At 35.7% G+C, this 13,403-nt stretch overlaps 3 protein-coding genes across 3 annotated transcripts; 1 reads left to right on the top strand and 2 right to left on the bottom strand.

Moving 5' to 3' along the window:
• Positions 1-218: 218 nt before the first annotated feature.
• LOC116029897 lies at positions 219-668 on the bottom strand. The gene has a single exon (XM_031271945.1). It carries the CDS (start codon positions 666-668, stop codon positions 219-221), a length of 450 nt encoding a protein of 149 aa, XP_031127805.1.
• Positions 669-4,033: 3,365 nt separating this feature from the next.
• Positions 4,034-4,612, top strand: LOC116029896. Its single transcript, XM_031271944.1, has one exon. It carries the CDS (start codon positions 4,034-4,036, stop codon positions 4,610-4,612), a length of 579 nt encoding a protein of 192 aa, XP_031127804.1.
• Positions 4,613-12,284: 7,672 nt separating this feature from the next.
• Positions 12,285-12,734, bottom strand: LOC116029895 (pectinesterase inhibitor-like). Its single transcript, XM_031271942.1, has one exon. The coding sequence runs from the start codon at positions 12,732-12,734 to the stop codon at positions 12,285-12,287; it is 450 nt and encodes a 149-aa protein (XP_031127802.1).
• Between the last annotated feature and the right edge of the window lie 669 nt (positions 12,735-13,403).

Here is a 13,403-nt window from a genome sequence, read left to right as displayed (position 1 = left end):
ATCCTTTCAATTACTCTTTTTCAAGCAACTAAAATTTTTATATGCCCTCATTAGGTAAAATTTTAGAAACTTAGCGTAGAAGTAGTGAGTGTTCGAATCTCATTGGAACTGGGATCCGACCGATCGAGTGAAAAAAAATAAAAGCTACAAGAACCCAATTAAGCTAAAATATAATCACATATTTATTCCACTAATTGAAGCATTATTGCCAATGGGAATTACTTAAGGAGTTTGAGAATAGTAAGAGCAATATGAAGAATGGTGAGGAGGGAAGTGTGATAACAAGAAGCAACATCGTTAATCGCAGCGATTACGCAAAGTATAGCCGTTGGAATCTGGTCGTTCTGCACTTTCTCTATGGCGTCCCCGAGGTGGTTAACCAGCCTGGCGTACACATCCGGGCATCTGTCCTTCAGACCGTCCGCCATCGACAACGCCTTTCCCAGGGTGATTATCACAAATGTTTTCAGGCCGCCGTTGATGCTGCGGGGATCGGATTCAATGATGGAAATGCACACATCGGGGGCTTCAGTTAGCGCGCAGACCTTCTCGATTTCTCCTTTCTGGGCGTCTGCGAAGGAGATTTGTTGGAGGAACAAAATGGAGATGATGATGAATAGTGGTGCGAAGAAGGAAGGCTTCATTTTGGTTACGTTGTGGTTATTCATGCCTTAGTTCTCTCTTATATATAGAAATAGTAAACTTGCCCAGTGTGGTTGAGTGGTTAAGTTAATGCTTCGATCATTAGCTTTGAGTCTGGAACAATTTTAATCTCTGGGCTAACTGTTTTACTTAATAGAGGTGTTTACAATTTAACTTGAAATTAATAACTGTGTTTAATAATAGAACGTCTGGGCTACGCCCAAAAATAATATTAAGGATTTTCAATGTGGTGAAATTGAAAGTGTTCACCCGTACTTCCGTACTTGTTGACCCCTTAAAAAGGGAAAAGGAGACAAAGATCAAAATAATTATGTAAATCTACATCAGGAGTGCGTATGATATTTAATTTGGAAAATTTAAAAAGAGTAATAAATGCCTGGGGGTTGTAAAAACTGGAAGCTACCAAAGTCATAATGAGTCACTAACTAGTGAACACAAGCATTATTCTTGCCCATAATAAAAATTGAAATTCTCTCTTCCCCGAACTCTTTACGGTCCGGCTTTGATAAAATAGTGGAAGAGTAAATCATAGTAACTCAACAGTTCAGTAGGTGAAATAACTAATGTTTAATGCATACAAGGAGCCATCACATTAGGTGTAACTCTACACTGCAACTGTCAGGGTTTAATTTGTGTCTTTGCGTATAATCTATCACTCAAGAATCAATTGAGTTTTTGGTGCGATACACAAGCATTATTCTTATTCTTATTAATTAACATATTTATCATGATTCTTTGTGTATCTTTAAGGCAACTGTACTTATGGAAGGCACAAACAGTTTGGTCTTCAATTTCTCTATGATATCTTCAATAGCGTCAAAAAATTTCAATAGCCAAAGATAGATGGAAACTTTTCAGGTGGTTAACTAAATCCTTACAAGCGATAAAGGGGAGACAGAAAAAAAAAAAAAAAAAANATCCTTACAAGCGATAAAGGGGAGACAGAAAAAAAAAAAAAAAAAATAGTTACACGAATATAGACCACTAGCGGGTCATGCTTATAAAATTTGTCCCAGGGTATTTATTAACTTATTTAGTGAGTGAAAAGTCTCATTTAAAACTTAGATAAAGGTTGTATGCCTGTCACGAACATTGGGAATTTTGTATTTAATTAGTTAGACTCCTTGTGCGTAGACGTGTACAATTGATTGTTGGGTATCGAAACCCCATTTACCTCCTCATGAACTTGAGGTAGGTTCATGATGTACAAAATATAGTCCAACAAAGTCAGAAAATTTAGGTTATAAAAAAAAGTCTTATAATATTTGAAAATAAAAATGGTAGCTACAAGAAAAAGGGTCAAACTTAGTCACATTTTATTCCATTAATTGGAGCATTATATTATTTCAAAAAAAAAATTGGAGCATTATTCATACTATAATTATTACTTTAATAATTTTGAGGATTGATTTAATCTTTTACTAACTACGGTCACAAGGCGATGTTTATTCAGTGCACATCGTCGGGTAGTGGCGGTAAAAGAATCAAAATAATTGCACGAATCTAGATACTCATGCTTTTAAAATTGTCATTGAAGGCATGCATTCGACTATTAGATGAGAAGTCTCAGTTAAAACTTGCTTCTTGCAACAAGGTGTGAATTCGATTCTTTGCACAAACATTGAGAATTTGGATTTTGGTTGGACTATACTTCTTGTAAGCCGAAATATATAATTTAATTTGATGTTGAATATCGAAACTAGATTGAAGGCTTCATCTGGTTTAGAAAATAGTCAAGTTGGGTTATAAAATTAGAAAATAAAAATGAATGCAAGATACAAGAAAAAGGGTCAAACTCAGTCACATTTTATTCCATTAATTGAAGCATTATTCATATTATAATTATTATTTCTTAATGATTTTAAGAACGAGGTAATACCCAATATAGTCCTCGACTATAGAGGTTTTACTCGATTTAGTCCTAAGTGACTTTTTGTACTTAATTAAGTCCTCGACTTTGATGACTTTACTTAATTTAGTCCTCCGTTTATTAACTGTTAAATACAGGGTTATTATGGTAATTTATCATCCCTTTTGGTCTTCTTCCCCTCCACACAGAAGTACCCTAAATTAATCTCCCTCTTCTTTATCAAGTGCCTGTACCATGGATTGGAAGAGAAAGAAATTGATTTACGATAATGAACAAATTAAAAGAAGAAAACTTTATGGGCATATAATATTGCAAAGAAAGCAATTGCAGAATACAAGCAGAAATTTAGGAACTGTAAACTCTAAAAGGTTATTCTATTGAATCAAAACTGTTTCAGATCATTTTGAACCATTTCTCATGCTGAAAAAAAAAATAGAAACATGTCAAAGGCCTACAACTGCTTATCATTTTGAATCAAGAACACACTCTAAACTGATTGTGAAGGTGGTCATCACCTAGACATGATCAGGCTACTTAATGGAGAGACAACAGATGAGTTGAAGAAGGAATCGGTGATGTATTTACAATTGTCAGGATCCACCTTCAAGGATGATGGGATGAAGAGTGTCTCCTTAATTTGCATACCAGATTCCTTGGTGACATCAAGTCAAGGCTAGCAATCAAGGACTCACCACCTCGCACATCCCTGAACACAACTGGAACCTATCTAACATCTTCCACTGTCACCAAAACCCACTTGCAACTTCTCATAATGTCAGTTAGTTTCAATCCCTACCAAGATTTTCTTCCATATTTCTCACACTTCAAAACATCAATTTGCAATAATAATAATAATAATAATAATAATAATAATAATTAATAGTATAATTCTCTTATTCTTTCAAAAACAATCACTACAGCATCAATTTGCAGAGTTCTGCGTAGAGAAGGGGAAAAGGAGCAATCTGACCATAATGGATTAGAAATTGCCATAATAACCCTACATTTAACGGTTAATAAACGGAATTATTAACTGAGGACTAAATTGAGTAAAATCATCAAAGTCGAGGACTTACTTAAGTAACAAAAGTACTAAATTGAGTAAAACCTCTATAGTCGAGGACTATATTGGATATTAACTTTTAAGAACATCAAGAGCAATTTGGAGAAGCTTGAGGAGAGAAGTGTTAACACATATAAGTTCCACATCAAACACTCAGCACAACAAGTAGCTTAGCTGTCCATTTCTTGTGTAGCTTAACTGTTTTCTTGTTGTAACTCCCTTAAACAGAATCAGTTAGGATCTGTTAGGATATTCTACTTTCACTTTGTATCTACTGTCCTATGCTTCCTCAAACTATAAAGGAATGCAGTCTGTAACCTTTTGCAGAAAATGAAACAGAATAGACTTTCAGTTCAATCTCTTTTCTTCTCTCTGTGTGCTACACAGTCTGCTTCTCTGCTTCATAATTCTCCACATGGTATCAGAGCTTTGAAGCTATGGCTTGGCGTGCACCATTTGCAAATATGGTTCGACCATCTGTAACAGCTAATCCAGTATTGCAAGCTGAAGGAGGTGAAAACCTAGATGGATCCACACATACGAATCCAATTCCAGCGTCTGCTTCAACCGCGACAATCTTCGATCCAAATGATCGAACTAATCCTCTTTACCTGCATCCAAATGAGAGTCCATCGCTGCAACTTGTGACTGTGCAGTTGGAAGGAAGATCAAACTATCATGCCTGGGCGAGAGCCATGGAAATGGCATTGAAATCGAAGAACAAGTTAGTCCTCGTGAACGGAACGATGAGAATTCCAAGTGAGCTTGATTCCAAGTACTTTTACTGGGATCAATGTAACACAATGGTCCTATCTTGGATCCCCAGGGCTGTTTCACCCACTATTGCGCAAGGTGTTCTATGGATCAATACTGCTGAAGGTGTTTGGAAGGATTTGAAGAAGCGATTCAGTCAACGAGATGTCTTCCGCATTGTCGAAATTCAATCCGAAATTCATCAAACAAGGCAAGGTAATTCTTCCATAGAGTTAATACCAGCCAAGGTCCCTCGAGTATAGTGGTTCCGCCATCTATGGTCCTAAACTTTCAAATCGACCCTCCGAATTTCGAAATCGACCTGCTGTAGTTCTTTCGTTAAGATTTTCCGTCTCAACTGTTAAATATAAGGGCATAATAGTCTTTTCATTTATTACCCAGCCAAAACAATGCTCTCAGTTGAAACCCGACACCATGGTGGTCAAACCTCTGGTTCTCTACTTTAAGATTGTAATATTCCCGTGAACAATCATACTTGGTCAACTCCTATCAATACCTCCCACATTCAAAGGCTTTGAAAAAGACACGTTGGAGTAAGGCTGGGAAAGCATCAATCTTTGAAACACAAGGGGATTGGAATTGCCTAATAAAGGCGGTATTCGGGAAAACTAGATCAGTGGGTGATGGTGGTGGCAAAGCCATTGAAGAAGATGAAGAAAGGTGAGGCCTAAAAGTGGGAGGCAAAACACTGGTTGCTATTAAAGCTGCATCTTTTCTATGATGCTCTTCTAATCTGATCTTTTCAAGCTAAGCAACATCTAGCCTTCTCTGTGGGACTTTTTTTTTTTTTTTTTGCTTCATCTTCTTGGGCATGTTCTTCTTGAGCCATTGCCATAAAATTTCAACACAATCACAAGATTTTTAGTAAATCAAACCAAAATGGAAGCTGCATATAGACACAAAATTCATCCACCACATCACCCTTATATTGTTTAAGAAACATATAATATTGAGAAAGCCACACAAAAGGAGAACGTTTAAAAGAAAGAACACCAAATGGAGAAGGAAATTTCTTTTATGCCAAATCAATAAAAGCCAAAATCAAAGGAAAAAAAAAAGCCCCCAAATACCCAATTTAACATCTGCAAATGATTGTTCAAAATCTGGCTGTGATGGAATCCATGAATACTAGAAACTCATGAAAGGAGAAACACCGTACCCTCATAATCATTCAGCTAAATAAAGATTGCAACTTTCTGATACATTTATGCTCAAAGAATGCTTTTGCATACATATTTATAAAGCTATAAGTTGTGAGAGATAGAGAGAGAAGGAGGGAGAGAAAATCTAATAACAGTTTCGGATTTTTCTCAAACCCAGCATATATACTAATATACTTGTCTGAGAGATCAGTAAAATGTGGAAAGACTGAAAAAAAAAGAAAAAAAAACAGACAATAAAAATCTAAAGCAACTTACGTAAATCTTGTCTTTCCCTCATTTTCTCTCATGAATTTCCCTCATGGATCCTCGCTCCACTCTTCCCTTTTTCCCATCACTAGACCGGCAGGGCTTCAAACCCATAATTAAACAAATGTGGGAGCTACTTATAATAAGTTCCAAAACTTTGAGATGAAGAAGGGAAAGCGTAAGTGAACTCGATCCAGTGGAGGAGGAAGCTCGGTTCAGTCCTTGCAGATCTTGACTAAGAAGATGGAAATCAGAGGAAGAAATGGGAGGAAGAAGGTGCGAACAAATGCGTGATGAAGAAATGGATTAGGGCTAGGGAGGGCTAATTTTAATTTCTGAGAGAAAAATGAATTGTTTTGGTTGGGTAATAAATGAAAAGACTATTATGCCCTTACATTTCACGGCTGAGACGGAGAATCTTAACGGAAGGACTACGGCAGGTTGATTTCGAAATTCGGAGGATCACGGAGGGTCGATTTGAAAGTTTAGGACCATAGATAGCGGAACCACTATACTCGAGGGACCTTGGCTGGTATTAACTCTTCTTCCATAAATGATTACTTCACTCATTTGAAGTTGCTATGGGATGAATTGCTCGTTTTAAGGCCTGTTCCAGCTTGTGAATGTCCCTTAACCTGTGAATGTGGCAACAAATTATCTGAAAAAGTCAGATTACACTTAGAGAATGACATGTTAGCAGCCTTCCTAATAGGATTGAATGAAAGCTTTGTTAACACTAAACATCATATCATGTTAATGAAGCCTCTTCCTGATGTGGGAGAGGCATTTGCTATGGTTTCTCAGCAAGAGAGGCAAGTTGCTATCACATCCAACACCTTAGGAGACAGTTTAACAGGAGCAAGTGTTTTCTTCTCAAAGTCAGATAACAATAACAACAGGAGGTCATATCCTAATCCGAAGCAAAGACCTGTGTGCAGTTATTGTGGATACACAGGGCATACTATCAAGAAATGGACAGCTAAGCTACTTGTTGTGCTGAGTGTTTGATGTGGAACTTATATGTGTTAACAAGAAGCGTCACCACGAATACAAGAACCTAAATCTTTAATCGCACTCTTTACGCTACCTACGACCGTTGCCATCGGTTGTTTGGTCTGCAATTTCTCTATGGCTTCTCCGATGTCGTAAACAAGCTTCTCGTACGCCTTCGGGCATATGCCCTTCAAACCCTCTGCCTTCGACAGCACCTTTTCGAGGACGATTACGCAGTATTTTCGCATGTTGCCGTTGCTGCTGTGTGGGTCGGATTTAATGACCAAAATGCATAGATGAGGGTCTTCGGTTTGGGCGCAAGCGGTCTCCGGGCTGATGGCGTCTGCGGATGAGATTTGTTGGAGAAACAAAATGGCGATGGATAGTGTTAGTACTGGTGCAAAGAAGGAAGGCTTCATCTTTGTTCTATGTTTTTTTTTTAATTAGAGTTGTACGTTACTATTTATTAATGCCTTCTACTGTATGGTATTATTATATATAGTATAGTATGTAATAGTAGTGAGCATTTACAATTTGGCCAATAAAAGGTGCTTACCTTTACTTGTTCTAATCTACTAAATTATATGATACTCAATATTGGGCAAATTATACTATGCACCACGGTGCACATAGCAATGTGCACCACGTACCTAAACGACGTCGTTTTGAGCATTGTAAACTAATCGTCCGTTTTTTTTGGAAATCACGTTTTCCGTTTCGGCCGGTCTCTGTATTTATGTTAATATTCTGTGTATTCCAGGCAATAATTCTGTGTATTCTAGGCAACCGTTCTGTGTATTATAGGCAACCGTTATGTGTATTCATGTTAGTAACACATGTTGTGATTTCATGTTAGTAACACATGTTGTGATGTGTTTGTGCATTCGAATGTTTAGGAGGATGAGTTCTGTGTATTTTGTGTAAATATTATGTGTATTCATGTTATTAACACAAGTTGTGATGTGTTTGTGCATTCGAATGTTAGGAGGATGAGTTCTGTGTATTTTGCGTCAATATTCTGTGTATTATGGGCAAACATTCTGTGTATTCTAGGCAAACGTTCTGTGTATTCTATATAATGATTATGTGTATTATAGATAATGAATTCCTTGGAGTCATTCGCGTCCACTAACATCTGTGTATTTTGTGTCAATATTTTGTGTATTCTGGGCAAACATTCTGTGTATTCTAGGCAAACGTTCTGTGTATTATAGATAATGATTATATGTATTATAGATAATGAATTCCCTGAGTCATTCGCGTCCGCGTTACTAACACCAAAACGACGTCGTTTTACGTACGTAGTGCTCATTGCTATGTGCACCGTGGTGCAGGGTATAACGATTGTCAATATTGCTAATGGGCATTTGTTTTTAAATTGTTGTTGATATAGAACTGTGGGGCCTGGGTCTAAGGATAAGTTGGGTCTGGGAGTAGAGATTTGTGGGTTTATTTGGTTTTGGAAAATAGTCGAAGCCCATCAACAAGGTTTTTGGAACATAAATTGGACAGAGAAGTAGAGTTATGGAGTTGAGGTGTAAATAGTGGAGGGATGGGAATAAAGTGTAAGAAGGGAAAAGTTTGGGGCAAAAGTATGGTGGGCATATAGTACAAGGTGCCACAATGTAAATAGGGAAATAGCATTAAGGGCGCGTTTGGCGATGTGAAAAATAGAATAAAAGAGGAAATAATACCCAAAGGGGAGGGGGAGGGGGGGTGTGTGTGTGTGTGTGTGCTGCCCCCCGCTCGACCGGCTGGTACCAACGACCCTACCCGCCAATGCGGTCGAGGCCTCGAGGGTGGTGGACCGCAACCAACTAGCACTGATCATGGCTACCTGACGCTAGTGGCTAGCAGGCTAATTTGAGGCTATATCGTTTAGCCCTTGCTTCGGCCCGGCCCCGTGGTTGAGCTGGTCCACCTTGGTCTAGTGAACCTCCTAGGCCTTGACCTGACTATGGCGCACCATGACAGGCCAGTCGGCGAGGAGATTTATGGCCAATAGGCAATGCCATTTAGTTGGGTTGTTGGTTGGTGGGCAATTGATGTCTTTTTGCTTTCTTGCACAACATGGCAGACTGACGGGAAATGTGGTGGCTCATAAAGGGCACACTTGTGGCTATGGGTTGCTGGGCATCTTGGTCCACTCGTCCCACCCGTGGTTTTCACTCCGAAGAACAGTTTAAGGGAGGAGAGAGGGTGGCACTCTTCCCTTAGAGACATCATCATTATCATGACTTCCACTTGACTTTTCTTGTTAATTAGTCAGTAGTAGCCAACTTCTAATTAGCTTCTTGGCTAGCCTATTAGCCCCTTGGTTGGACTTGTAGGTTGGGTCACTTTAATGTAATTTGCCCCTTTATTTATTTAAATCTCATTGCAGTCTAATTGTAACATTTTTGGGATTTGGGCCCTTACTATTATATTATTATATTTTTTGACCAGTTCTTTGATATTCACTCGATTTAATGGTTGGTCTAGTATATTAAAAAACATTATTGGTGTCATTTGTGGGGACCGTAATGAAAAATATGCGTTCTAAAATTTACCTGGCTTCATACACTAGTACAAAAAAAGCACATAAAACACTGACATTTAGCTACCGTTCTTGTAAGAACGGTAGTGTATTCTTAAAATTTGACGGACAATTTTACCCCTTCATTTGACCTCAACTTAACCAAAATTTGACGAAATTAAAGGACCAACAACATTGGAAAGAATTTGAAAGTCAAGGGCTTAAATTGTTCAAATTAAAAGTCGGGGACTAATTTTAGAAAATCAACATAGTCGGAGGACCATTGCTGGAATTAACTCTTTAAATATATAAGAGATTTTAACATTTTACTCTCTCTCCTTATTATATGACTACTTTAACCAATTAAAGAACACCAATTTAAAATTACGCATTGGGCATTGGTTTAATCGTGCATCGCGCGTGTGAAAACTAGTATACCTTACAAGATGGAATATAAATAGATTGTCTTTTTGTGTGACCGTTGTCTATCGATTATTGATTGAATGTGAAAATTGAGAATTGTGAAGGTTGTAAAGAGAGGGAATACGAGATTAGAATTTTAGATTAGACTAAAAATAATGGTTATGAATCTACCAAACATGGATCCACTATTTTTTTTTTTTGAATACACGGATCCACTATTTAAATGATGACCTAAAGAGATTTTGATTATGCTATAGTTTAGGTTTTAAAAAACAGCTAGAACAAAACTAATAAAGGTTTTCCAAACATCTATTTTACTATTTTTATTATAACAAACAATAGTTTGCACTATCACCAAAATAAATCCTAAAACAAAACTAGTTGATATAATTACCGATTTGGTCCCTCGACTATTGGGATTTCACCAATTTGGTCCTCGACAATTTTTCTTGTCCAATTAAGTCATCGACTTTGAGAAAATTAACCAATTTGGTCCTCCGTTTATTTTGGTGTTAAGCAACCGTTAAATCAGGACCAAATTGGTGAAATCTAAATAGTCAAGGGACAATTTCGGTAATTAATTTTGACTGAAATGGTCCCTTGACTATAGTGAAATTACCAATTTAGTCCCGATTTAACGGATATCAAATGGTAAAATAAACGGGAGGACCAAATTGGTTAATTTTTTCAAAGTCAGGGACTTAATTGGGCAAAAAAAATTGTCGAGGACCAAAGTGGTGAAATCCCAATAGTCGAGGGACCAAATCGATAATTAACTCTTATAATATATGCCTCACAAGTTTTTTTTTTTTTTTTTTAATGAAGTCCCGACACAATTCAACTAGTAAATTTATCCAAAATAAATTCATAAAATTTACTTTATTAACCATTGTAGGGAGATATGAATTTGAATTTGTTAAGCCACATCTCGCGATTTGTCTCTTCCACCACTCTCCAGGATCGGAGCGGTGATAATCTTTTAAGTTTAGGATTCAAACTTATTTTTTTAAAAAAATTTAAAAAGAATTAAGTTACAAGAAAGATGGCTATAATGAATCGTCAACTAGTCAACACAAGCCCAACCAATTTATTCCATTAAAGCATTATTCATATCCCAATTAAGTAATGATTTTGAGAACATCTTTATTAATATTAAACATCATTAATGGCATTCAATTCTTTACACTATCTTCAACCACAAAGGCACAAGTTGTTTGGTCTTTATCAATCGTTCCATCCACAATTGGATAGAAGTTAGGTTTTCTACTAAGGTGCCCAAAAAAAAAAAAAACATCCGTTAGAAAGTGGTTGAAATTCCTAACTACTTTTTAGGTGGACAGAAATGGTTCTTTAATATTTCTTGAGTAGTGTGTTATGTGTAGATCAAAGTTAATTTTACACTTGAATGACTTGATAATTTGAACATGTGTAAAAAGTTATTAGATAGATTTGAACTTGCCATTATGATAGATGTAGCATTTACTCATTTAGCATAAAAATTTTGAACAATCAAAAGTTGTGAGCATTCCAGGGATGACCTGACATAAAATATAGTCATTAGCTAATTTTGTAAATCTGATTTTTTTTTCCTTTGAAGGGGATAACGAAGAGAAAAAGAAAATAGATATCTGAAAATATTAAAGTAATTTGCTAAATTAGCAAAAGATAGTCCTAATGAATCACCAAATAGTCAACACAAGCTCAACCACATTTATTCCATTATTAAAGCATTACTTGTATTCTAATTAATTAATGATTTAGAGCACATCTTTAAAAATAGGCAAAACTTGTGTGAAACAGATCGGATCAGGATCAAATGTAATACTTATATTGAAATATGTAATACTATAAAAAACAAAATGTTTATTACTTATATCAGAAAATGTACTGTAATATTTTTGATGAAAAATGTAATACTTTTACATTTTGATTTAAAAGTATTACTCCATACGTTTTTCTCAAAAGTATTAGATTTTTCCTTATAAGTAACAAACACTTGTTAACATGGAAAAATGTAATACTTTTAATGAAAAATACAATACAAAGTATTACATGCATTTGTCATCAAAAGTATAAGTAACAAAGATTTTATTACTAAAGTTTCTTTAGTAAAATTTTCTGACCACCAAAGTGGATAGAAATTAAGCTATTAAGGTAAAGATATTTTGACTACCCGTCAAAAGGTGAACAAAAATTTTGATCACTTTAATTTTCAATCACCTTTAGGTAGTAATTTATTTTAAAATAAAAATGTAAAATTTCAACACTTTTTAAGTGAACAATAGTAGCGGTTGGAAATCAGTAAGTTTTTAGAATGTGTGACAAATATAATTTAATTTTACTTGTAATTTGAGAAAATTGATCTAGTCGACATTTTTAAATATACATTTATTTTTAATTTTTTTAACATTTTATCTTGGTTAAAATGTCACATGTAAAACGACAGTGTTTTACTGGATTTCTCTCCAATTTTCTCTTCCCTTTATTTCTCTCTATTAGTGTGTCAAAAGATTGGACTAATAGGTCAAATTTACAACCATTTTAAAATTAATTAGAACATTATTCTTATTCTAATCAATTAATGATGTTGAGAACATCCTTGGAAATACCAAGTAAGGTGAGGACAATATCCTCACCCTTAGAACAAGTAACTACATCTTTAATCGCACTCCTTATGCTAAGATTAACCGACGGCACATCACGTCTGGCCTTCAACTTCTTTATGGCATCTCCGGCGTCGCCAATAAGTCTCCGGTACACCTCCGGGCATCTTTCCTTCATACCGCCGATCTCTGACAGTGCCTTTTCGAGGGCGATTAAGCTAAATACTCTCACGTCGCCCTTGGCGGCGGCGCTTCGGGGATCGGATTGAATGGCGGAAATGCAGACATCTGGCGATTTGGTCTGCGCGCAAGCGGTGTGGAGAACTCGGTTGCGGCTGTCTGCGGCGGCGGAGAATTGTTGGGGAAACAAAATGGTGATGTATAGGAGGACGGAGAGTAGAGAGAAAACGGAAGGCTTCATTTTGGTTGTGTGTTTTGAATTGGAGTGATTGTTCATGTGCTTTCTTTGTTAAGTTATATGTATATATATATATTAATATATTTCTACAAATATATATGTTCATATGGACTGGAATAGTGGTTGGAAATTGATGATTTTTGAATAGCATGTAAGGCGTTGAGATTTATTTTATATTTCATAATTTGAGCACAACTATGTATCTCAAGATTTTGCTTATTTTTATTTTCGAAATTTGTTAACATTTTGTATATGTATTGCGGGGAATATATATTTTCAAGTCAACATGAGTACTGATTGCAAATTGATGATTTTTGAATCGGGTGTAACGTGTCAAAATTTATTTTACATTTGATAATTTGAGCACATCTATGTACATCATGACTTCGTTTACTTTTTTATTTTCAAAATTTGTTAACATTTTGTATATATATTGCCACAAATATATACATATTTTCAGGTCGACATGAGTAATGATTGGAAATTGATGATTTTTGAATAGTGTATAACGCATTGAAATTTATTTTACATTTGATAATATGAGCACATCTATGTATATAATGATTTTGTTTACTTTTTTATTTTCGAAATTTGTTAACATTTTGTATATATATTGCCACAGATATAAATATATATATATATATATATATATATATATATATATATATATAT

This window comes from Ipomoea triloba, chromosome 9 (genome assembly GCF_003576645.1).
Source record: "Ipomoea triloba cultivar NCNSP0323 chromosome 9, ASM357664v1".
Taxonomy (NCBI): Eukaryota; Viridiplantae; Streptophyta; class Magnoliopsida; order Solanales; family Convolvulaceae; genus Ipomoea; species Ipomoea triloba.
The sequence above is the reverse complement of the archived record's forward strand: the minus strand, read 5'-3'. Positions and strand labels throughout refer to the sequence as shown.

Excerpts from the sequence above, each read along its gene's own strand:
- LOC116029896 (XM_031271944.1), top strand. The coding sequence starts at position 4,034 with ATGGCTTGGCGTGCACCATTTGCAAATATGGTTCGACCATCTGTAACA.
- LOC116029897 (XM_031271945.1), bottom strand. The coding sequence starts at position 668 with ATGAATAACCACAACGTAACCAAAATGAAGCCTTCCTTCTTCGCACCA.
- LOC116029895 (XM_031271942.1), bottom strand. The coding sequence starts at position 12,734 with ATGAAGCCTTCCGTTTTCTCTCTACTCTCCGTCCTCCTATACATCACC.